Below are 25,750 nucleotides of genomic sequence, written 5' to 3'. Positions count from 1 at the left end.
GGCTGGGCCCGTGAGCCATGGCCGCTGAGCCTGCACGTCCGGGGCCTGTGCTCCGCAACGGGAGAGGCCACAGCAGAGGGAGGCCCGCATACCACAAAAAAAAAAAAAAAAAAAAAAAAAAAGTATGTGTGTATGTATATATATGAATATATGCATTTGCACATTATCTGAAAGTTGATACTTAATAATGTAGGCCAGTAGCATTCTTTTCTCTCCTTTATCATTTTCATCAAATTTGTTATAAAAGGAAGCTATTAAAATCAGTTTTACAAAATGCAGTTTTAAAGTCAGAAAACATTCTTTAAGAGATTGAATATCTAAAATATTGTTCATTTTTAGTGAAAATAAAAGAAAATAGTAATTAAGGAAAACAAAACTAGTTTTTAACTTAAAATTTGTTTCTTAGGGGATGAAAGGCTTATATAGAGCTATTTTAGCCTATTTTATCTCATCACCCCTTTGCTAAAGTTGTTTGACTCATAAGTGGAAAGGAGAGAGATTATCCAGAGGTAATCCAGGAGGAACTGGGAGAGAGGATAAAGAGAAAGGGTTTGAGAGAAAACGTGTGTGTGTGAGAGAAACTATTCCCCCAAAGTGGAATTCACCACAATGGAGCAGTGAGGGAGGCACAGGCAAGCAGAGAGCTTCTCAGGTCTCTGTTGACAGTGAGGAAGGAAAGGAGGTGATGGAGCTGGACCAGGATGAGGTGGAAGAGAAGCTCTCTGGGAGTTGACAGAAGATGGCAGCCCCTCTCTCTTGCTTTTTTCTCTCCACAGCATTTTATTGTGACAAAATTAAAAAATACAGCCGAAGTCGAAAGAATTTTACAGTGAGCACTCATATAACCATGCCCTACGTTCTACCATTAATGTTTCTGCGCTTGCCTTGTCACATACGTGTCCATTCGCCTGTCTACCCACCCATCTTAATTTTTGGATGCGTTTCAGAGTAAATTGCAGAAATCAATACACTGCCCCCTAAATACTTCAATGTGCATATCATTAGCTAGAGTTCAAGATTTGCTTATTTTTTTCTTTTGATTTAAGATTTACTTACAGTGTAATAATCCACGTCTTTATTTGCTGAGTTTTGACAAATGCATATACCTGTGTAACCCAGACACCTATGAAAATAGAGGGCATTACTATGACCCCAAGAAGTTTCCCCAGGCTCCTTTCCACTCAGTCCACACCCCATCTCCCTAGAGAAGGTTACCATTCTAATTTTTTTCCACCATCAATTAGTATGGTCTATTCTAGAATTTCATATAAATGGAATCATATAGTATGTGCTCCATTGTGTCTGGCTCCTTTCACTCGGCATAATGTTTTTGAGTTTCATCCATGCTGTGGCATTTATCGGTAGTTTGTTCCTCTTTCCTGGTGGGAGTATTCCATCAATGGCCATACCACCATTTGTTTATCCATTCTTCTATTGATGGACACCTGGACTTTTTCCAGTATTTGGCTGTTACGAATAAAGCTGCTGAGAACATTTGTGCACAGCTCTTTGTGTAGACATATGGTTTCCTTTTTCTTGGGTAAATACCTAGGAATAGAATTGCTAGGTCATAGGGTAAGGTCTGTGTTTAGTTTTTTTAAGAAACTGCCAGACCTTTTCCCAAAGTGATTGTACCAGTTTACATTCCCACCAACAGCTATGAGAGTCCTGGTTACTCCACAGATCATTTGCCAACATTTGGTATTGTCAGTCCTTTAATTTTAGCTGTCTGGTGGCCCACCAGACCGCTAAAATGTTGTATCTCACTGTGGTTTTAATTGCTTTTCCTTGATGACTAATGATGTTGACCACTTTATGTGCTTATTGGTCATTCATATCTTTTGTGACATTTCTGTTCGGATCTTTTGCCCATTTTTTAATTGGGTTGTTTGTATAACATACATACAGAAAAGTGTGCACAGTTTTCCTTAGCTTTTGTGCACATATTCAGTAGTCTTGTGTTTAACTCTGGGGACGCCTACATGATCCATAAAAGCATTTCAGAACCCAGCCTCTTTTCCTGTAGAGTAGAAAATAGCCAAATGTAATTTTATTTGACATACTTTGTTTCAGGATTAAAAAAAGAATCTGAGACCTCTCTGTTATCTTAAGTAGGGACACAGGGTAGTACTGAGAAAAAGGGACTGGTCTAGGAGACAGATGACCTAGCGTCACCTGAGGTCTCAGCGTCCTCATGTAGGAATGGTGTAAAAGAGGAGATGATTTCCGCCTTGCCTGTCACACATGATTGTGATGTTCAAATGACATAATGTATGGGACAGTGCTGTACAAAGCTGCAGGAGAATATAAGTTACTAAGACCTGGAAGACAGGCATGATCTTAAATTCATGAGACCTAAACAAAGAGTCATGTTAGAGGAATAAGTCAAACAGGCAGAAAAAGTTAACAGCTAATCCTCATACTTCTCTAAATAGAAGCAATTTGAAGGGAAGGTGAATTTGAATGTATGCAATTAACTTTCAGAACAAGAGTGTGTCTGCTGGGCCTTCAGTCATTTGGATCCAGGGCACATGTTCTCTCAGTAATTTGTTTTCTTTTTCAAATATAAGATACAAGAGGAAAGGAGACTCCTGCCTTGGCATTAACCCTAAGAAGCAGTGTATATCTTGGGAGGGGACTTCCACAGAAAAGAAGCGGTCACACAAGCATGTCGAGCGCTACTTTACAAAGAAGAGTGTGGGATTAATGAGCATTAACGGAGTTGCCATTAGCAGTAAAACTGAACCTCCCTCATCGGAGTCGATCTCATTTATCCCAGTGAAGGGTGCAGAGGATGTGGTTTCCCCTGTTACAAGCTGGTTGAACCCTCTGGGGATTTATGATGAAGCCACCACGCAGTGGTTACAAGGCCGGGGTCCTTCAGAGCAGGAATCCAAGCAGCCCGGTTCACAGCCCGACAGAGAGAACGTGCTTCTCAAGGCCAAGGTGGAGGAGTTTAACAGGAGGGTTTGGGAGAATCCTCGAGATATTCAGCTGTGGATGGCATTTGTTGCTTTTCAGGTAAGTATCGCTGTCCCAGTTCTCTTACCTTAGAATGACGGTCTTAATTTGGGGCACTGATTTACTCTGCAGTGATTTTTGAGCTCCTAGGAGGAGCCCTGGTGCCGGGCCTCTAAAGATAACTAGAATTCACCCCTTGCCTTGAGTTTACTCAAAGCCCAGTGAGGAAAGATAAATGCGATCTGGGGTAATAAATGCTATAACATCTAATTGGGGGATGGAATGAGGGGGTGACTTGCCACTAGGGAGTAAGAAATGGCTTCCAAGGGATGGTGAAACTTGAACAGAATCGTGAAAGAACAGTAGATGCCAACCAGGCAGGGGGAGGCGTTCCTGAAATACAGACAGAACATGCGAAGTGCACAGAATTGCCAAGAGGGGCTGCCCGTGGAATGACGCAGTTAGAGCTATGTGCTCCCCTTCTGGAACACATGGATTTGTCTGTGTCCCACTTAGCTTTTTGAACCACTTATATAATTATCATATTTGTCCTACATTTGGCTGTGTTATTGGTAAAACTGGCTCTTCAGAAAAGGTTTTCAAGACATTGCATGCTAGTTATTGATACATAAATCTAAGTTTAAAATGACAGAGAGTGGATAGGTAAATTAGGTGAACTAAACACAAGATCAAACATGTCTGAATAACAATTCATTTTGAGAGGTGAGAAACGCTTTGGGGCTCTTAAGTCACTCTACAAGCAGCCTGGAAATCCTGAGGGTCCCCCACTTCCATTTGCATTTGTAAATTGGTGTTTTTGTTGTCGAGGACGAGGTCATGAGAAGTCCGGGCCTGTACGCCATCGAGGAAGGAGAGCAGGAAAAGCAGAAGCGGTCCCTGAGGCTGGTTCTGGAGAAGAAGCTGGCCATTCTGGAACGGGCCGTGGAAAGCAACCCGAGCAGCGTGGATCTGAAACTTGCCAAGCTGCAGCTCTGCGCCGAGTTCTGGGAGCCCTCCACTCTGGTCAAAGAGTGGCAGAAACTGATATTTTTACATCCCAACAATACAGCCCTTTGGCAGAAATACCTTTTATTTTGCCAGAGCCAGTTTAGCACCTTTTCCATATCAAAAATTCAGAGTCTTTATGGAAAATGCTTGAGTACTTTGTCTGCTGTTAAGGACGGCAGCATCTTGTCTCACCCTGAGCTGCCTGGCACTGAGGAGGCCATGTTTGGTAAGGAGATGATGACCAGATCCTCTTCCGCGGGAGGAGCTGTACTTTCTTTTGGCTAAGTTGAAAATGAAGATTTATTTTTGGTTTATTTTAGGAATGTCTAAATCGATAAAACTGATTTTTAAAAAAGGTATTATGACTCCTTTTGATAACAGGTTTTCCCCCTCCAACTTCTTGGTGGGGGGGCATTAGAGCCAGTAGGGTTTGGAAAATATCACCAGACTATAAGTTCCAACTTTTCTACTTATTAATCAGGTAAATGTAGTCAAGTCTCTTAACTGCTTTGGCTGTTGGTGGCCTTATCTGTTGAGATGCCTGCACTGCTCATCTGACCCATTATAGGGTCTGAGGCACTGCTGTTTGTGGGATGCCCTGACTGGCTGGAAATCACTGATAGATACAGGTTTTTGGTATTATTATACTGTTGCCATTTTTGGCAGGTCCTGAAGGAGACTAGAATATAAATTTTGTCCAGTAATGAGACACGGGAGACTGCATTTTATGCAGGAGCTGGAGAGTATCAGTCTTGACTTGAATCCTGAGTTTGCCCTTCATAGGTTCTGGTGTGACCTTGGATAGGTTCCTTAACCTGTTTGAGCTCTAGTTTCTCCCTCAGCAGCAATAGTACAATACCTGCTTTACCTGATTGTTGCGCATGTCAGCTGAGATAATATATGGTGAGTCTAGCTCAGTGTCCGGCATGTAGCAGGCGTTTATTTGATCAAATCCCTGCTATGGAATAGTGCTACTAATTTCTAAAGATAGAACTATATTGCTCTAGAAATAATAAGCATTTACTCCACTGACTTAAAGAGTCTCATGTTTGATATCCTTTGTGATGAGCTCAAATAGCCTAATGGTATTTAGTAGATGGAATTGTACCACAGTTAAAATGAACTGAAATTTTCAAACATGGAACTGTGATTTGTTTACAGCGGACTGAGTACACAATGAAAATTGCTGGTGAATAATGCCATCTAGTGATCAGTTGAGTACAGATCTTTGCTTTCTGATAAAAAATCTGCGACGCCATCCTTTTCCTAGAATTTTTCTCGTATTAATGAGCTTTGAGTATCTGATAACCAATATTCAGACCATCCTCTTGCCTTATTTTATTGTTACTATTCGTACTCTGTGATAGTTTCACATAAAAATGAGAATGTACTTTCATTGCAGTACTATTTGAGTCCTTTAAAATCAGAACATGTATGTCTCACAGCTTTGAAAATATTAAGTCACTAATTTCAGGGAAAAGATGTTCTGGGTGTTGAACTGCATGTTTGTAGGAGTTATGTTCTCTCTCTTTTTGGGTGTTAACCAGTGTTCTTCCCCTTTGCTCTCCCTGCCTGCAGCCCTCTTTCTTCAGCAGTGCCACTTTCTGCGGCAGGCTGGTCACTCCGAGAAGGCCGTCTCTCTGTTCCAGGCCCTGGTTGACTTCACCTTCTTCAAACCCGACAGTGTGAAAGACCTGCCTACCAAAGGACAGGTGCAAGTCCTGCTTGAGTCCCCCGCCCCCCGTCTCCATCTCTCTCCCTCCCCCTCTCCCTCTTTCGTGGGGGTGTGTGGATAATGGGAGGTGGTGGTCGTGTTTTCAAAATATTTATATCCTCCTTTACATCAGTCCTGTTGAGGATTGTTCCTCAGAAATATTCTGGCAATCCAAGGAAAATTCCATAATGAGACAGGAGTGAAACATGGAGAGAGGAAAGACGATCCCTCCACCTCCCCAAATATAAAGACTCACTTACATTCCTTTTTTTCCCCTTACTTACTGCCCGTGTTTAAATGCTAGTTGCCCCCACCCTCCAGGCAGGCAGTTGTCATGCCCTTTAAACTGTAGTCCTCTCTCCTGCCTCTGTGCATTCTAATCTGGGTCTCGTGTGTCTCCCCTGGTTAACCTTTCCACCACCTAAAATCTTTGCTGGAGTTGCAAGTGAAATTACATGTTGGTGCTTTGTCAACACCGATCCTAACTGGGGGCGGGTAGGGCTGGGGGGGGTGTTAGCCATTTAGAAGAGGAGTGAACATTGCCAATATTTGTGATGTGAAGCAATAAAAAAAACTTACCGTAGAGCTATCCAAATAAGAAAACCTTCTTTTCCCTTTTTCCACTCAAGAAAACTCAGTTTTCTACTCAGCAAAGAGGGTCTGATGGGAGATGGATTGGACATCTGAATTTATGGTGAACTTTCAAAGGTCTTTCATGACAGGCTACGGTCTCCATCTTGTGGAGCTTTCATGAACTGCCTGTAAAGACTTTTTATCATCCTTATTTTTAACCTTTTTTTCCTAGACAAAATTGGGTTAAAGAATATTGGTTAGTATTGGTATAACTGATTATTAGTATAATAAGCCAGATAACACAGTTTTTTAAGACACATTTTGCTGTTTGAAGAACCTGCTGTGCCGCAGAAGTGGTTCTTAGCCTCTCTGCGGAGCCTGGGGTGTGTGCTGGGGGTCAGGATCAGAATTGCCCTCACCCCCACCCCTTTGCTGACACCCTCTGGGGTGGGAGCAGTTGCTGATGGGCTTGGGGGGCGCTGCCCAGGACAGAAGCATCACCCAGGACTGGCCCACGCACTTGAGGCTTTAAATACTCTTGAGGGCATGACCACACCTCAACTTAATACGTGTTCCCAGCACACGGTTGGGACCAGTGCTTGTTGGCACAGAGCTGAAGGTGGTGGGCACCCAGTGAATAAGAGGTCTGTAATTTCAAAGCGTGTGTGTGACAACTTTGAAGCTTTTGTTTAATGACATTCTGTACCTTTGTAACCGAGAGACATTGTTAACCATAAACAGAGTAGTACAACAGAAAACAGGCAGAGTCTGGGGTTACTGGTCTGTGTTTCTGTGGAATAAATGAATTGGTTATAACCGTTCATCACACTTAAAAAACAAACAAACCTTCTTTTTCTTGACTGCACTTCTGCCATCCCTTTTATAAGAGCAGATCCTGTAAAGAGGGAGTGTAGTCCTCCCGGTTCCCCTTGCCGAGGTGGCTGCCTGCACTCGGAGCACAGGGCCTGGCCCCCTGTGGCTCTCCTGGATGCAGACTGGGGCTCAGGCTGCGTCATCCTGCTGCTCCTGTCCTTTGAAGCCTGCTTGTTCTTCTTCAAGAGGTTTCTTGGCAAAAGCTTTCATTGAACAGGTTACTGGCTCCCTTTTTTAAAAAAATATTTATCTATTTATTTGGTTGCACCGGGTCGCCTTAGTTGCGGCTTGCCAGCTCCTTTAGCTGTAGCTCACGGGCTCCTTAGTTGTGGCATGCAATCTTAGTTGTGGCATGTGAGATCTAGTTCCCTGACCAGGGATCGAATCCAGGCCCCTGCATTGGGAGCGCAGAGTCTTAACCACTGCACCACCAGGGAAGTCCCTACTGGCCACCTTTCAAAGTCCTGATTGCCAGGTGATGACATGTTCAGTTTCCTGTTCATGGAAGTGTTCACGTTTGTTCCATAGGGAATTGCTGCCTCCAAACTGCCCCCACACGCTGCAGGCCTGGTGGCCAGATGACTGAGGGAGGGGCCAGGCTTTACCCTGCAGGCCTGTTTGTTTACTGGTTGCCGGCCATGTTCAGCTGTCTCCCAGCAAACATTTATTGAGTCCCTCCTGTGTGTTGGGCACAGTGCCAGGTGCTGGGAATTTACTGTAATTGAGATGTGGTCCTGACCTCAAGAGCTCACAGTCTGTCCTGTTGAAACTTTGGTAATATAATATTGTAAATCAACTATAATTCTATTAAAAAAAAAAAAAGACTGAATCTCCTTCCCCTCCAAAGGTCTTGAAAGCAACATGACTTCAGGATTCAGCTAGGGGGCCCAGTGGCATTCAGGGAACTGGCAGTGCCACTGTCCCTGGTCAGACTGGCCTCCCAGGGTCAGAACCGGCAACTCGTCCCTCTCCCACCCAGCTGCAGGGCCCTCTTGGTGGGCTTGGCCGCTCTTTCTGTAACTAACCTCAGAGGTGTCGTCCCATCACCTTGTGCCATATTCTGTTTGTTACGAGAAGCCGCTGGGCCCAGCCCACACTCAAGGGTGTGAATACCTCAAGGCAGGGGAGGGCCACGGCGGCCTCTCTTGGTGGCTGCCTGTCACACTAATTATTTTTTCTGTTTTGTGTATCGTATATCTACTCCCAAGACTGATGACAGGCAAGATTTCAAGAATCATAAGCCCCTCTTATGCCGGTCGGCACTGGTTTTGCCCCGTGACTTAGCAGTTCTGTACAAGGTAGGCTAACCTCTGTATTTTAAACCTGAACAGGTCGAATTCTTTGAGCCCTTTTGGGACAGTGGAGAGCCCAGGGCCGGGGAGAAGGGCGCCCGAGGCTGGAGAGCGTGGATGCAGCAGCAGGAGCGGGGCGGCTGGGTGGTCGTCAGCCCAGGTAAGGCGCCTCTCAGTCGAGATGCTCCGCCTTTTCCTTCCAGAATTTGTCTTCACATCTTCACGGGTTATTTGTTTGTAGGTGTGAGCTATTTATCAGTAGCTTAAGAACACTGTACAAACACCAAAGTGTCAAAAACACATGAAGTAACTGACCTGGGAGAAAAGACTCTTTCTTCCCTTTAGAGATTTTAAAGCAGTTGACTGCAGTCCCCTCCTTTAGTCCATACACTCTGAGGGTTGAATTTCTTTCCAGAGGAAGTAATTTTCATTTTTCCTTTTGTAGGTTGCTTCTGATTAGTAATTTTGTTACTACTCCCCTGCTCTCCCTCCTCCCATTTTTGTGTGTGTTTAAGGCTGTCTTTTTGTTTTCTTGGCAATGTACAGACCAACAGATTATTTGAAAAATACTTGCCTTTTTAGGAATACTATAAAATAATTATTAACTAGCATTTATACAGTAGTCATTCTAAGTGACTCCAAAGTATTTTCCAGATTTTTACTCTTCAAGACAGCATTGACCAACAGAAATATAATTCGTCACATATGTAACTTCACATTTTCTGGTAGTCACGTTAAAAAAGTGAAAAGAAAGAGGTGAAATTAATTTTGATAATGTATTTTGTTTAACCTAGTATATCAGAACATTAACATTTCAACATGTAATCAATTTAAACAAATTAATGAGATATTTTGCCGCCTTTTTTTTCCATATAAAGACTTTGACATCTCGTGTATATTTTATACTTATAGCACATCTCAGTTCAGACCAGCCACTTTCAGGTGCTTGATAGCCTCATACTATGGCTACTGAATTGGACAGTGCAGCTCCCAGCTATTCAGGAATTGCTTCACTTTCTGGTTTTGTTGAAAGTGTGAGGGGGAGAGAGCCCAGACTCGGCCAGCCTCTTCTCACAGGTGTGACCTTTCTGGGCCTTGGTTTCTTCATCCGCGGCATGGAAGCTTTGGATTAGCTAAGGTCTGCATGGCCGCGCAGAGCTCCAGGCCAGGTGGCATCCCTGCCTCCACTAAGGCAGGTTGTGTGGGGGGACCATCAGGTATTTGGGGTGACTCTGCTCTGGGCAGCGCCGTCTGGTGATGGTCGTGCCTCACCTGGGCTGTCAAAGGCTCAGCTCTTTTGACTTCTCTTGAGCGTCCTTTCTTAAAAGAACTGGAACTGTTCTTCAGGCGGACCTCAGTGGTTTCATATATGAAAACAATAACCTGCAGGGAAAAATGGAAGTAGGTGTTGCACTTTTAGCCACTGAGTCTGCAAGACCACATGAAGTTATGAAAATAGGTCTTTGGGTAAAAAATCTTCTTGCTCTGAGTGACCAACTCAGCATGGTTCTGTGTTTTCAGCTTGTTTTTGTTTGTTTCTATGTTTTGTGAATGAGCAAGACTCTTAGACTGCATGGTATGTATGTTCTAAAGTTTACCATATTCTGCAGTTCTATGAGGATAGAATTCTCATAGCAGTGTCCAGAGACCAAGTTAACATTACTTCTCTGATAAATGTCCACATGTCTAATTGTCACTCATAACCAGATGTAAAGTTAATTTTCTCAGAAGGGTAACCCCAGTGTTGAAACTTGATTTTTAGTATCAAGTTAGGGGCATGTGTTGGTGCTAATATTCCTGCAAAATTTCCATCATAGAGAATCTTCTACTGAATTCAGTGAATTTCTTTCTAATGAATATAATGGGAGTACGCAAAACCCCAGCAACGTCAGGAGAAAGGTTGAAAGATTCTTGTTTTCAGAAAACTAGTTTTTGGTTTTGTTTTATTTTTAAGTTTTTGGTTCATCACGACAGGGTTGGCATTTAGAGAGTGGCTGGTGTTTCTCATTGATTCTGAAGTACTTCTTCATACATTACAACTTATTTCTTCTTGCTTACCCTCACTTCCTGTTAGGCTGTGATTGTTACATATATACATCTGTCCACAACCATGTAACTTTTTGAATTACTGATGTAATAAATTCTGGTATCTAAGTCTGATGTGTAACTCACAGGGGTAATTTCTCTTATAGTAAGATTCTCAGCATGATTAAAGGATTACTTCAAAGGTAGACCTTTAGAAGAAGGTGATAAATAGTTAAATTTGTTTTCTTCTTTGAGGAATTCAGAAGAGCATTTGGTAGAATATTGGGTTTAAAATGCTGGTACACGTATCATGCATTTCGATTTTTTGAGATTTTTGCTTGTTTGTTATTTATTTTGAAATACTTATAGACTCACAAGAAGTTGGGAAAAAAAATACACAGGGAGGTTTTGTGCACCCTTCACCCAGCTCCCCCAGTGATAGTGCTGCAGACAATAGCACAGCCAGGAAATCGATGCTGGTACAATCCACAGAGTTTATTCAGATTTCACTGGTTTGACAGGCACTCGTCTTTGCCTGTGTTTGTTTCCTACTTTACGGTTTTACCACATGTGCAGCTTCACGTAACCACAATCAAGATACAGAACCACTGCATCGCCACAAGGCCCCCTATGCTGTACCTTTCTTGCCACACCTCCTCCCCACTCCCCCCTACTCCTACCACTGATCTGTTCTCCATGTCTATTATTATATTACTGTGTTATTTCACCTATGTTTATATTAAATGGGATCATATGGCATGTAACTTTTCAATATTTTTTATTGTAAAACACACATAAAATTTACCATCTTAACTATTTTTAAGTGTACAGTTCAGTGACATTAATTACATTCAGACACTTGTGTGACCATCATCACCTCTATCCATCTCCTCAACTTTTTCATCTTCTCCAGCTGCAACTCTATACCCATTAAGTATTAACTCTCCATTCCTCTCCTCTGTCCCTAGCCCCTGACAGCTACCACTCTACTTTCTGTCTCTATGAATTTGACTACTTTAAGAATGTCATATAAGTGGAATCATTCAATATTTGTTGTTTTGTGATTGCTTATTTCACTTAGTATGATGTCTTCAAGGTTCATACAGTATGAAGCATGTGTCAATATTTCTTTGCTTTTTCAGGCTGAATAATTTTCCATTGTATGTATACACCACATTTTATTTCTCTCTCCATCTATGGATGGACACTTGGATTGCTTCACCTTTTGGCAGTTGTGAATAATACTGCTATGAACGTGGATACACAAATACCTGTTTGAGTCCCTGCTTTCAGTTCTCTGGGGTATATACCCAGAAGTGGAATTGCCAGATCATATGGTAGTTCTATGTTTAATTTTTTGAGGATCCATCATACTATTTTCCACATCAGCTGCACCATTTTACATCCCCACCACCAATGCACGAGGGTTCCAGTTTCTTCACATCCTCACTAACAGTTGTTTTCTGTGTAACTTTTTAAGATTGGCTTTTTCTCACTTAGCAGAATTCCCCTGAGATCCGTCCATACTGTTGCATGTGTCAGCAGTTTCTTCATATTTATTGCTTAGTGGTGCCCATGGCATAGATGTACCACAGTTTCTCTATTCACCTTCCGTAGGACATTTGGATTGTTGCCAGTTTTTGGCTATTATGAATAAAACTGCTGTGGGCATTAATGTATAGGTTTTTGTGTGAACATAGGTTTTCATTTTTCTGGGATCAGCACCAGGAATACAATTTCTGGGTCTTATGATAAGTGCATGTTAGTTTCATAGGAAACTGCCACACTGTTTTCTGGGTGGCTGCACCATTTTACATACTCTGTTTGTTTATTTTTAAATATTGAACTTTACAGAAGACTCAGACTTTTTTCCTTTCCTATTCTGCATGTTCAGAGTTAGGAAACAAAGTGAAATAATGTATAGGATATCTTGACTTGCTTCTTTTTAAAAAAAAAAAAAAGTGAACATGTGTCATAATCATAGGGCCACTGGCTAAAAATTCTGATGGCTTAAGAAAATCTAAAGCAGTGCTCTCATTAAATGTCATTTAGCATTCGAGAAGTGTGTTGTACAGTACAGTAGCCACTAGTGACACGTGGCTATTTTAATTAAAATTAGTTAAAATGATATAAAATTTAAAATTCAGTTATTCTACCAGCTACATTTCAAGTGCCCAGTAAGTCACTTGTAGCTGGTAGCTGTCATATTACTCAGCACAGAATTGGAACACTTTCGGCATCACAGAAAGTTCTGCTGGGCAGCGCTGTCCTAAATATGTGTCCTTCCGATTTTAATTGCTGTGATAGCATTAACAGTCATCTGATTTCATCGGCTAACCTGCCGTTTTTTTCTGGGAACCTGAGTGATTATGGGAGAGTCTGTAAATGCCACTGAGTGTCCCAGAAGGCTGGGCCTGGGTCTTACCTTGGCCTTCCAGGTGCCCACCCCTGTAGCTGGCACACGCAGGTAGATTTAAGTGTTGATGGTGGCTTTATTTGCTGGTTAGGTGTGCTAGAAGTTTGATTCTTGCCTAGATGATGACGATGATGAACCAGAAGACGAGGACCAGGAAATTAAAGATAAGACTCTGCCCAGGTGGCAGATCTGGCTTGCTGCTGAGCGGTCCCGAGACCACAGACACTGGCGGCCGTGGCGCCCTGAGAAGACCAAGAAGCAGGCGGAGGAAGACTGTGAGGACCCAGAGAGGCAGGTGAGCGCCACCCCCCCCGTGGGGTCTTTGCTCTCCCCCCTCTCCCGTTGGGTTTTGGTTCCCCGGAAGGAGTCTGCCAGGCTCTCTGGGCACCTGCCTGGCCTGGGAGATTCTAGCCTGCTCCTGCCCACGGAAACTTCCCTCTTTCCCGGAAATCGGGGAGAGTTTCGCTGGCTGCTAGTGATGGGGGAGCATCGAGGCCCTCAACCTGATAGTTCTTGTCCCCGAGGAGGAGGGTCGGCTCTGGTGGTCACCCCTCTGGAGATTGTCTTCCAGGTTGTTCAGTTAATTTTTCACACGGAAGCCTGGGGGCTCAGGGTTTAAAAGCGTGGAGTCACTGTCCTAGATTCTTTAACTGTGTCCACCTTCCCCACCCTCCTCTTGGATCCTTAAAGATGGGTGGGTGGGTGTGACTCCGGAAGACAAGAGGGACAGTAGTGTAGAGGCCGTGTTGGGACGGTGGGTTGTCCAGCTCGTCTTGCTGGGGAGGAAGTAGCATCTATTGGGCGCCTGTGCTCGCCAGGCACTCAGGTTACGTCCCTCACGGCTGTTGCGTGGCTTGGCATCTGCTACTCTGTGCCCAGTGGCCAGCAGCTTTGGAAGTTTTACATTAAACGAAAGGAAGAGATTGTTTTTTGTTTTTTGTTTTTGTTTTTGTTTTTGTGGTACGTGGGCCTCTCACTGTTGTGGCCTCTCCCGTTGCGGAGCACAGGCTCCGGACGCGCAGGCCCAGCGGCCATGGCTCACGGGCCCGGCCGCTCCGCGGCATGTGGGATCCTCCCGGACCGGGGCACGAACCCGCGTCCCCTGCATCGGCAGGCGGACTCTCAACCACTGCGCCACCAGGGAAGCCCGAGATTCTATTTTGATATCTGGAATTGAGCCACTTTGACAAGATACCAACTACAGTCGACCCTTAAACAATGAGGGGGTTAGGGGCATCGACTCCCCCGAGCAATTGAAAATCCGAGTATAACTTTGCAGTCAGCCCTCCGCATCCGCGGTTCCACAGCTGCGATTCAACCAGCCACGGGTCACGGGGTCCTGTGGGACATGTTTAGTGAAAAAATCCGTGTGTAAGTGGACCCGCCCAGTTCAAACCCGTGCTGTTCAAGGGTCTACTGTGTGCTGCTGGGCACGCGACAGGTCACAAGTACAGTCTGAGAGGTTTTACAGCAGCAAAGGCTCCTGAGCTTTGACCTGCTTGCTCCCTACAAATCACGTGCCGTGAGAGTGGAGACTCTTCCTGTTTCCGTCACTGCTGCGTCACCAGTGCCTGGACGAAGCTTGCCCAGTGGTGAGCGCTCAGTTTATAGTCCTGGATGTTGAGAGTATTTATTTGATGCCAGAGCTTCGGCTCCAGGCAGAGCGATCAGCATGGGGGAAGGCAACAGAGGGCCGGCGATGTTCGAGGAGTGGCGGATGGGGCGGCCAGACTGAGAAAACAGCACTGGGAGGAAGGACGGAGGTGGCCTCTGGGCAGGGGGGAGGGCCAGCGTCCGGGGGAATGGCAGCTCCTGCGGCGAGGTCCCCACCCCGCCGAGCTGAAGTGTTCAGGCAGGGTGGGTGGGCTCGGTCGGTCTGGTCGGTCTTCCGTGTTTGATGGCTTTACAGAGTTCATGGTCACCCTTCAGAAGTTAGTTCTCAAGGCTCAGCATTTTGGCGGTTTCCCGGAAGCTCATTTCTGGAGCAAACTACTGCCGCGAGCAATTTCTTAGATTTTTTTCTCTAGTCAAAGCCTGGAGAAGAAAAAGCTTTCTGATTAGTTGATGGTTTTGATGAGCTGAGTCCCAGGTAATCCACTTTTATTGTGCTCGTGTTTTGATTTCCTCTTTGCTGAGGGCCACAGAGACCAGTCAGATAAGCAGGACCTGAGACACAGTGTAGTCCCCGTGGCCTTACATTTTAAAGTTATTACGTGAAGTCAGCTACAGTTACAGTCAATATTAGGCTCTTATAATTGCTTTCAGCATGGTCCATTGCTCCTGCAGTTTCCTTTTTACTGTGCTGCTGTTTGTGTATTTTTGAGCATATTTTTCATTTCCTGAAGCAATTTTGTACAAAGAAACTACAAAGTAGTAAAGTTCTTCTATCTTAAAATAAAAATCTTTCACAATTGTAACTTATCACAGTAACTACAAAAGCAATTTTGTGTGTTCTCAGAAGTGAATGTAAAAAAAAAAAAAAAAAAAGAAGTGAATGTGATTTTAGATTTCCTGTGAATCTGTTAGGAGACCTTGAAAGTTTCTGCTTTGGTGTCCCCTCCTGTGGAGGATTCCCAGGAAGTGTGAGATGCTGCCGGTGCTGCAGAACCCTTGGCACTCACCCTCCCGCCCTCAGCTTGCCTTGGGAGGCCTCTAGCTTTTTTGCGTCTTGCAGACAACCTAGCTCCTGTCTGTTTAAAATTTAATTTGAATAATGTTGACTCGTAGGTATATCCCTATAAAAAGAATTGTGGAAAAAATTGTGAAGGCTTCTTTGTTTGTTGCATTCGGTCACTTGATTTTGTCTTCATTGCAGGTGTTGTTTGATGATATTGGACAGTCTCTGATCCGACTTTCCAGCCCGGATCTTCAGTTTCGGCTGATTGCAGCCTTTCTGCAGTTCTTGGGTGTGCCTTCCGGCTTCAGCCCTCCGGCCTCCTGCCTCTATCTGGCCATGGATGAGAACAGCATCTTTGACAATGGACTTTATGATGAAAAGCCCTTGACTTTTCTCAGCCTTTCATTTTCCGGCGTCAGCTGTGTCGGACGCACGGACCAGCTGGGTTGCCGGCACTGGACCAGGGGTCACAGTCGAGAGGGCGAGGAGTTCATCCGCAGCATCTTCCACCTCGTGATGCCTTTGTTTTCAGGCAAGGAGAGGTCTCAGCTCTGCTTCTCCTGGTTACGGTACGAGATTGCAAAGGTAACTCCGGCTTTCTCTTCCCGTGTGAGGACCTCGTTTCCCGTCGCTGTTTGTCAGTGGGATGGCCAGGCTCTTGGTGTTCTTCAGGGCTCTGGGCCACAGCACCTCCTCCTTCGGGGACCCAAAGGCAGCGGGTGTGTGGCTGCCCCTTCTGAGGGGCCACGGGGAAGAGGAGGAAGGTGGGAGTGAGTCCAGCGCATCAGTGACGGGAGCTATTTGTTGTGTTGACTCTTTATTACCAGATGTCTGTGATTATGTGAGCAGCTAGTGTTAAGGACCAGCCTTAAGCTTAAGCCAGGTTAGAGGATTTAGGGGCTTATTAAAATAGATAAAATAAGCTACTTACTTATGCTGCTCTTCATTATCTGCTAGAAGTTCGTCAAGGGTTGACTCCTCTGCCCTCTGCTGGCCACCGGTTACTATTGAATTATAATACCCAAAGTTCTGATGCTTTAATTGCAGATTGCACACACCAGGCTGTATTATTAAAATAGTGTCTGGTAAACTTTGGTGGTCATCTGTCTTTGGAGAAGAACGTGTGGAGTATATAAGCCTTCTTTGTACGGGTTTCAGATGGAAACCTAGATGTGTTCTTTGGGACTCCTGTGGCCCTGGTGGAATCCTGATTTGTTTCTCAGAGAGCCTAAGTGTTTAGCAGACACGTGATAAAGGAAGGCAGTGAAGACACCTTGTGTGGCTTTCTGCAGTTGACAGTACAAAGGGATGTCTTTAACATCACAGAGCACTTGGAGTCATTCTTTTCTTTTTGCCTTTAGGTCGTTTGGTGTCTGCACACTAAAAACAAGAAGAGATTAAAATCACAAGGAAAGAACTGCAAAAAACTAGCCAAGAATCTCCTTAAGGAGCCAGACAACCGCAACAACTTTGGCCTCTGGAAGCAGTATGCACATCTGGAGTGGCTGCTCGGCAACACAGAGGACGCCAGAAGAGTTTTCGATACAGCGCTCAGCATAGCAGGGAGCAGAGAACTGAAGGACCATGAGCTGTGTGAGCTCGGTCTCCTCTACGCCGAGCTGGAGGTGGAGCTGTTGCCGGACGTGAGAGGGGCCGCCTCAGCCCGAGCCATTCATGTATTGACCAGACTGACCGAGAACGGGGCCTACGGGCCCTACACCGGGCAAGTCTTGGCCGTTCACATTTTGAAAGCTCGGAAGGCTTATGAACACGCGCTGCAGGACTGTTTGGGGGAGAGCTGTGTCTCCGATCCAGCTCCCGCCGATTCCTTTAGCCGCCTGATTAGCCTGGTTAAATGCTTTATGCTCTTCCAGTATTTGACCATAGGGATCGACGCTGCTGTGCGGATATATGAGCAGGTATTTGCGAAACACAAGATCTCTGTTTCCGCAGAGGGCCCTGGCCTGGAGGGCAGTGCCAGCCCCCAGAACCTGAGCGGTGTCCTCGAGGCCGTCACCCTGATGCACACGAGCCTGCTCAGATTCCACATGAAAGTCGCCGTCTACCCTCTGGCGCCTCTGCGAGAGGCTCTCTCGGAGGCTTTAAAGTTGTATCCGGGCAACCAGGTTCTTTGGAGGTCGTATGTACAGATTCAGAATAAGTCCCACAGTGCCAGTAAGACCAGAAGATTCTTCGATGCGATCACCAGGTCTGCCAAACCCTTGGAGCCGTGGTTGTTTGCAATTGAAGCTGAGAAAATGAGGAAAAGACTAGTGGAAACGGTGCAGAGGTAATTACAGAGCATCTTGTCCGTGTGTCCAGAAACCTTTACGCAATGCTTGCCGTGTTCCCACCACCCACTCGGCCTCCAGAATACAGAAGTGAATGCGGCCCGGGCCTGGAACGCCTGCCGGGGGGTTTCTCTGTGTTGTAGAAAAACATGGTGAAAAAGGAATATGAGACTTGCAAGTAGCAACACCTTTCGTCAGAGGCTCCTGTGGCTGTCTCCCTAGGCCGTGCTTTTTGGGATCCCTGAGCATTGCTTATGGTGCATGAGTGGTGACTGCCAGGTCTTCAGGTGTCTGAGAAGGTGTAGTAAAAGCATGGGGGAAGAGCACAGGCTCTGGAGTTGGAATCTGGAGTCAAATCCCAGCTCTTCCACTTAGCAGCTGTGTGATCTTGGACAAGTCAGTTCATGTCTCCAGTAGGTTTCCCCTTCTGTAAAATGGGAATAAAGAACCTACCTCAGGAGGTTGCTGGGAAGGGTGAGTACCGGGCACAAAGAGAGTGCAGACTAATTACCAGCCTCTGTTATTATTACTGATGATAACAGTGTCATGTTTTAAATGTTTTTTTTTTTTGATACAGTATTTTATATCTGAAGGTTAAACGACAGGCTTGGGAACATATTGGCTTAGGCATCATTGTTCCTTCCAGAAGCTTTGTTGTTACTTCACTCTGACCTTAGAAATCAAGTGTTCAGAATTGCCTCTGAATAGTATTTCTTTCTCTTTTTTTTTTTTTATAAATGATTAACTTTTATTTCCTTCCTTTCTTTTCCTTCCTTCCTCCCTCCCTTCCTCCCTTCCTTCTTTTTTTTTTTTTTTTTTTTTTTGTGGTATGCGGGCCTCCCCCTGCCGTGGCCTCTTCCGTTGCGGAGCACAGGCTCCGGACGCGCAGGCTCAGCGGCCATGGCCCACGGGCCCAGCCGCTCCGCGGCACATGGGATCCTCCCAGACCGGGGCGCGAACCCGGTTCCCCTGCATCGGCAGGCGGACGCGCAACCACTGCGCCACCAGGGAAGCCCCTCCCTTCCTTCTTTCTGCGTTGGGTCTTCGTTGCTGCACACGGTCTTTCTCTAGTTTCATTGCAATGTGCGGGCTTCTCATTGTGGTGGCTTCTCTTGTTGTGGAGCACAGGCTATAGGTGTGCAGGCTTCAGTAGTTGTGGCTCGTGGGCTCTAGAGCGCAGGCTCAGTAGCTGTGGTGCAAGGGCTTAGTGGCTCCACGGCACGTGGGATCTTCCCGGACCAGGGATCGAACCTGTGTCCCCTGCATGGGCAGGCAGATTCTTAACCCCGGAGCCACCAGGGAGGTCCAGAATAGTATTTCAGTTTACTTGTTTTTTACTTCTTCCATCAGGATTTTATTCACTCTACTTTCAACTGAAAGGTCTTTCCTTCCCATACGGTAAAATTTGCACTCTGCTGACGAAAGGGTAGGTTTTCCTTAGAAAACGGAGAAGCAGGGAGTTTGCGTGCCTTCTAAGCAGACCCAGTGTGGCGGAGACACCACAGCACCCTGGACGCGGGCTTCCTCTGGCCCTGGAGGAGCCACGTCATACCATATCCTGCACCCCCGTGTCCCCAGACCTGGGCGCAGCACTGCCTCCGACGTGCTCAGGTCCAGTTGTCGCTGACGTCTGCTGTCACTGACGTGTCTCTTCCCACTGCAACGTAGGTGTGGGAAGTTGTCTTGGAGTTACATGAGCCTTTTGTCTTGCAGGGTAGATGGTAGAGAGGTCTACGCCACCATTCCTGAGACCGGCCTGACGCATCGGATCAGAGCCCTATTTGAAAATGCGATGCGGAGTGACTACGGCAGCCAGTGCCCCTTACTGTGGAGGATGTACTTGAATTTTTTGGTAAGAAAAGATGCGGAGTTTTTGTGTTTATGCAGATCTCTGCTTCCTCCTTCACAAGTGAGCGGTGCGGGTGTCCAGCAGCCCGCGCCCCTCTCAGCCTTGGCTCACCCTGTGGGCGTCCTGGTGGGATGACGTCGGTCCCTCAGGACGTGGGAGGGGTCACAAGTTGCCTTTTCTGCTGGGGCCTTTGGTAGAATGATAGCGAGGAGTGATGCCTGGGCTGTTCGGTGCAGCAGAATGTCATGTGGCTTTCTTCTAGTTGACTTCATTGAGTCAACAACTTGGAAATGGTCTAAGAGCTTTCATTTGAAAGAGACCTAAATTTGTTGCCGATCTGCTGCTAAGAATTTCCAGGTCCTGATTCTGTTTTGTTACTAAAAGATAAGATTCAATCTGGAATGTGGTTCTTAAAATAGACCTTTCCAAAGCAACTTTGTTTTTACTTAAAAGTACCACAGTGATTGAATATGGTGAGACGCCATTTAGTTTTGTTAATGTGTTGTGCAGGCTGAAAGGTGGTTCCTGGGCTTCATTCCTGGAGTCTTGGATTGTCTTTGCCTTTGCTTAAAGGCTTGGCATTGGGCTGGGCCTCCTTTACTATAATACATCTACTGCTAAGTTGCATGCTTTTTTAGAAACAATCTTCTAGGCCACTTGAGTGTTGTTTAGCTCAAGGGTATTGAATCATATCAAAGTGACCTCCACTGAATATTGTACCTTTCAGAAGCCAGGAGTGACCTTCCTGAAAAAGAAGATAAATATGTATGAAGAAAGATAAATATGAAGATAAATATGTATCTCTCTAATTGTTTCCATAGGATAATTTCTCAGAAGTTGATCAGAGTTTTTGAACATTTCCCATTGACCTTTGACAGAGTCGGGTGTAAAGAGATACAGAGAGAGTAAGTTAGGGGTTAGGAGAGGTTTGGGCCTCCCCCATCCTCTTAGGAGTCCAGAATTCACCGGGGAGCACCTCCCCTGACCTCTGAAAGGCCTGAGTAGCAGGGAAGGACGCATCACAGGACAGTACCCAGGACAAACGGGCACAATTTTGTGGGCAGAAGCCGGCATCAAGATGAATTACCACCAAAGTTTCTGTGTTTTTAACGTTTATTCTTCAGACTCAAAAGCTCAGATTTTACGTCTTGACTCCCTTGTGTGAAATGGAAACCTTCAGAAGGTGTACCACGCCAGCGTGGTGTCCGTGGGCACGCGCGGCCTGGACGCGGGCCCTGCCCGTTACCAGAGGAGGCCACTGGGGCGCAGCAGGAGGGCTGGGTTCCCACTGAGCTCCACCCCTGTCGTCAGGCCCCTCACTGAACGCGCACGCCAGATGCTCCCTAATGGTTCCAGCGCTAATACTCTGTGAGTCTAAGCCAATGAAAGACTTTAAATTTAAAAAGAGGGAGAGCTTGCACACTTGCCAGTTTAACTTCTCCAGTCTTTTTTAGGTAGAGACAAATAGGGTGAAGTGCAAACTTGCAGTACTTTTACTGAGGATCTGCCATGAGCCAAGTCTGGGTGGACTGTAGACAGAAAAATTCTTGTTGACTTAGAAAAAAAGACTAGGACCATGAAGGAATGTCTGTCTTTTTGGAAAGATTAGCATCAGACCAAGAACTAATTAGAGCAGTGTTTTCCCCTAGCAGTTTCTGAGGCATCTGGGTGAGCTCCTAACGCTTTGATAAACTCAGTGAAATAATCAAATTAGGGCCAAAATGTGAGGTGTAGGCTCTGAGCGCCAGGAGAGGGCAGGACGCCGTGGGGCCACTGTGGAAGGATGTGGCTCTGGCTCCCTGGAGGAGAAACGGTCACTACCACGCTTTCACCTGGCGTTTAACCGTTTCATACCTGATGCAGCAAAGGCGTTTTCCGGTGGCCGACTGATGAAGGAAATAGCAGAGGGCAGTTCTCATTTGAGGCTCGCCAACTTAACGTACCTGGATTTGCTGGATTCCAGGGTTAACTGTGAGTCTCACATATAACAGTGGTTGAGAAAGGACAGGAATACAGTTTTTCTTCTTTCAAGAACAGACAAAGCCTTAAGTGTAGTTACTATTTTAGCAGAGGACATTGAAGTATTTTGGTGTGTGAAGGAAGGACAGCTCACACTGGCTTCTTGGGTATAAATTCAGAGGTCCAGCCTCAGAATGGCCGAGGCTCACGCGAGTCCCCCGGGCCACGCGGCTGACTCTGTGGGCGGCGCACTGGGAGCGGGTGAGGGAGCCCCGCGCCTTGCCTGCCTGATGTTATCACAGATGCTGGTTACAGCCCAGAGTTACAGTCTTCCTGACGGTGGGAGTTAACCTGAAAGATCTGAAAAGGAGGCAAGGCTGTCCTGGGTAGACAGAGGTCCTGAGCTGTGGATGGGGCTCTCTTGATGCCATCCCCCGCGTTTCTGGGAGGTCGGTCAACAGCCCTCACCGGGCCTGTCTGGACACCATGCCCTGGCTGCCTGGTGGGCAGAGCCAGCGTCCACTAGAAAGCTCTGCTGTGGGAACGGGAAGTCTGGTGGAGGTGGGTGGGCAGGAAGCCCAGGAAGAGACTTCAGCTCCGTGAGCTCGGCTTGTGCCCATTCACAGCTGCAGATGCCCGCCTGGGGAGCTGCCCGGTGGGTTGTGACTCCCTGGAGGAGGCACAGATCCCTCCCTGGGCCTCTCCCAAGTCCCAGGGATATGGAGGGGAGGACACACGCTGCTCTGGCTTCCACAGCAGGTGTGGAAAAAGCGCCTGTCTGTGAGTTGATACAAGATGTAAGGATTTTATATCTTAGTATAAAAATGTGCTTAGATTAAAAACGTGCTGAAGGGCTGGCTTCCCTGGTGGTGCAGTGGTTGAGAGTCCGCCTGCCGATGCAGGGGACACGGGTTCGCGCCCCGGTCCGGGAGGATCCCACATGCCGCGGAGCGGCTGGGCCCTTGAGCCATGGCCGCTGAGCCTGCGCGTCCGGAGCCTGCGCTCCGCAAAGGGAGAGGCCACAACAGTGAGGGGCCCGCGTACCGCCAAAAACACAAACAAAAACGTGCTGAATATCTGCATGCTCTCAGCCTGAAATTTCTGAGCCGAAATTTGCTTTTGATAAGGTTACTGATTCAGTAATCCTGGTTACCTCATTTCTCTAAGATAGTTTTCAGAAAATGGCAAGTATTAAAGCAAATATTTTCTCTGTGTAAAGTTATCACCCTCACCTCACGCACAAGGCCTCGTTCTAGGCACTCTTAGTAAGGCCAGGGGGGATGGCCCACAGTGATGGAGGAGATGAAAACAAGTCAGAAGTGTTAAAGGTCAACTCCAGGCCCACTGAGACACAGCAGTAGCCCCTGAGGGCATCCCGTGGTACATGGACCCATACCACCCAACAGCCACTGTGGCAGTGCCCCGGGTGGATCAGGACCGGGATGGCCTTGGATTCTCTTTCATCATTTTTGTATTTTTTCCCCTTGCCTCAGGTTTCCTTAGGAAATAAAGAAAGAAGCAAAGGTGTGTTCTACAAAGCACTTCAGAATTGTCCTTGGGCAAAGGTGAGCTCTAAAGGCCATGGTCTCTTCAGATTCCCAAGGACCTCCCTGCCGAGCCTCATCCAGTCAGTGTCATGGGGACAGGGCACTTCCCAGGCCTTTCCATAGTCAAAGTATCCCCTTTGGAGACTGAGGGGCATTTGTTTCCTTTCCCTGCACTGGAGCTGGCGTTCCATGGGAGCGTTGCTGTAGGCGGCTGGTTCCCAACATTTGCCCAAAGCTCAGCCCAGATGCTGAGCGCATTGGGATCCACAGCCCAGCTCTGCCCTGGACAGCCCAAGTCAGGAGACGTTCAGAGACCCGGCTGACGGTGACCGCAGTGTCTGCCAACAGCTGCTGGCCCCACTTTGGAAAGAGAGGGTCTCACTTTGAGTTTACTCACTTTCCCTCTGCTTTTGAGTTCAGTCCTTCCAGAAGCACGTCAAGGTGTTGCCAGGTTAGGACCGCAAGGGGAGCGTGGGCTGCGGCGGGGCAGCTGGAGGGAGCGGCCGGCTGATGAGGGTGTTGCTCTGTGGCCCCAGGTGCTGTACCTGGATGCCGTGGAGTACTTCCCCGATGAGATGCAGGAGATCCTGGACCTGATGACGGAGAAGGAGCTCCGGGTGCGCCTGCCGCTGGAGGAGCTGGAGCTTCTGCTCGAGGACTAGAGACCAGGAGGGGAGTGGGGCGTGTCTCCGGGGCCTCCGCGCCTGCCCCGTGGGAGCCAGGAGATACCAGACGAGACGGTGACACATGCGTGTGAGCGTGTTAAGACCTCTGCCTTTGGAGTTTCTTTCTTGATAGTTTGTGTCTGGGTTATTGGTCTCTCACCTCTTGCACATTTTTTGCGTGTGCAAATGACACAAAAGCCATTGTTTTTCATATTATATATGTATGTGTATATATGTGCATAGACAGGAATCATGCTGAGTGATAACTGAACCTGTCATGGTTGGTGTGTGAGTTCTCGTTTGGTCCATTCTTCCCCTGCCCAGCCAGTGCCAGCCCTGCTGGGGTGAATGTACCTTCTCGGTTGGCATCCTTGGTGGTCCTGCCAGGTCTCCTGGGTCTTGCAGTCAAAAAAAAGGTCTGGTTACTCAATACTAGGACTTCCTCCTCTGGGCTGGTTAGCAGATTTTACCCTTATCTTCAGACCAGAGCAGTGGGGAGTCGTTTAAAACTTGGTATTCTCACCTGTATCAAATGTGTTTTATTATTCCCTGAACCCTATTCAGTGATGTCCTTGACTATGGCCTGAGCAGCCAGCATCGCTTGGGAGCAATGCAGACCCTCAGGCCCCTCCCCAGCCCTGCTGTCAGAACCTGGGCTCTAATAGGACGCCCTGTTAGGGGACTTTGTGTGTACATAACTGTGTAGAAAGCACCGCCTGGACAAATAAGGACCCCGCTGCGGGAAGCTCACCAGCAGCCACCGTCGTGGAGAACGGAGCGAGCGCCTTCCTACCAAACCCGGCCGGCGCTGCCTGTGACACGTGCCGAAGGTGGCTTTCAGCCGTGTCGGCCACGTTCTCATTCTGATTTCCAGGAACTGAGTTACATTTGACTGAGGAAACTGCTTTAGCTTCTCTGAGGTCCTGCTTTTTAAAAAGTGGACAGCTTCTCTCTGGCTTTTTTTTTTTTTTAAATCATGCTCTCTAGAATTGCTGAAAGCATACTTCCTTGGCACCTCATCCAGAAAAGCCAGTGCTGTGGAATAGAATTTTGGCTAGAAATCGATGGGACACTGGTTGGGAAAAAGCAGCAGAGGGCAGCACAGCTACAGCAGCGGTCCCCGACCTTTTTGGCATCAGGGACCTTTGGCACCAGGGACCTTTTTGGCACCAGGGACCGGTTTTGTGGAAGACAGTTTTCCCACAGAAGGTGGGGTGGGGGGGAGGGAGATGGGGGATGGTTCAGGCCGCAATGCAGCAATGGGGAGCGGCAGATGAAGCTTCGTCTACCTGCCACTCACCTCCTGCTGTTCGGCCCGGTGGTTCCTAACAGGTGGAGGCCCGGGGACTGGGGACCCCTGAGCTAGAGCACTTTCTAAAGAAAGAGCATCTCGGAGCACCCAAGGAAGTTGGCCAACCAAGTGGAGGCTTTCCTTGATCTGCCCCACTTACAGGCTTTGAGATGGAACTGTTATGAAATGAGAGAAGAGCAGGAAATAATAGGCAAGGAAAGGGAAGGGGAAGCTTGACACATTTCTGAACACTGCTGGGAGGGATCAGGTTGTGAACCCGAGAACAAGGGATGGCAGGGCTGGTATGGGACTCTTCGGCCCTGCCCTTTTGAGGTCTCTTGTGGGAGCCTCAGTCTCTTAGCTACAGCGACACCTCCTTCCTGCCTCCATAGCGCTGCGAGCCCACATGCTCCACGGACCTTCCAAAAGGGAAGCCACGGCTGTAGGGACTCCTCAGCCCTTGTTGCTTAAACAACAAAGATGGCCGGCTATTTACGTATGATCGTTGCTTTCCCATCAGCTGCTGTTGAACAACTGCCACCAGCTCTGGGGGTGTGACGGGGCAGCAGGTATTAAAGTCTGCAGTCCTTTTGGTCAGCCAGCTTCCTTAACACCCGGATCCCCCGACTTCCTGCTACTGAGCGGCCGGTGTGGAGGGCCCAGAAACAG

The 25,750-nt window shown here is 47.0% G+C and overlaps 1 protein-coding gene across 2 annotated transcripts in view; it reads left to right on the top strand.

Annotated features, from left to right (window-relative positions):
• Positions 1-25,742, top strand: part of NRDE2 (NRDE-2, necessary for RNA interference, domain containing) — a 48,446-nt gene extending 22,704 nt beyond the window's left edge. The window contains exons 5-15 of one of the 2 annotated variants that reach the window (XR_003682141.2): positions 2,571-3,021; positions 3,790-4,195; positions 5,548-5,681; positions 8,461-8,581; positions 12,982-13,157; positions 15,678-16,064; positions 16,841-17,769; positions 19,484-19,622; positions 23,072-23,143; positions 23,662-23,878; positions 25,602-25,742. Coding sequence is in view for 1 of the 2 variants with exons in the window: in XM_007102680.4 (XP_007102742.2) it covers positions 2,571-3,021; positions 3,790-4,195; positions 5,548-5,681; positions 8,461-8,581; positions 12,982-13,157; positions 15,678-16,064; positions 16,841-17,769; positions 19,484-19,622; positions 23,072-23,143; positions 23,662-23,787 (2,941 nt within the window). In the remaining variant the exon portion in view is untranslated. Of the gene's footprint in view, positions 1-2,570; positions 3,022-3,789; positions 4,196-5,547; positions 5,682-8,460; positions 8,582-12,981; positions 13,158-15,677; positions 16,065-16,840; positions 17,770-19,483; positions 19,623-23,071; positions 23,144-23,661; positions 24,961-25,601 lie in introns of those variants that run through there. The other variant, XM_007102680.4, reaches the window with a different exon arrangement.
• The last annotated feature ends 8 nt before the right edge of the window (positions 25,743-25,750 follow it).

Source organism: Physeter macrocephalus, chromosome 11, assembly GCF_002837175.3.
Source record: "Physeter macrocephalus isolate SW-GA chromosome 11, ASM283717v5, whole genome shotgun sequence".
NCBI classification, from domain to species: Eukaryota; Metazoa; Chordata; class Mammalia; order Artiodactyla; family Physeteridae; genus Physeter; species Physeter macrocephalus.
Note: the sequence above shows the minus strand (reverse complement) of the source record. Positions and strands in the feature narration are given on the sequence as shown.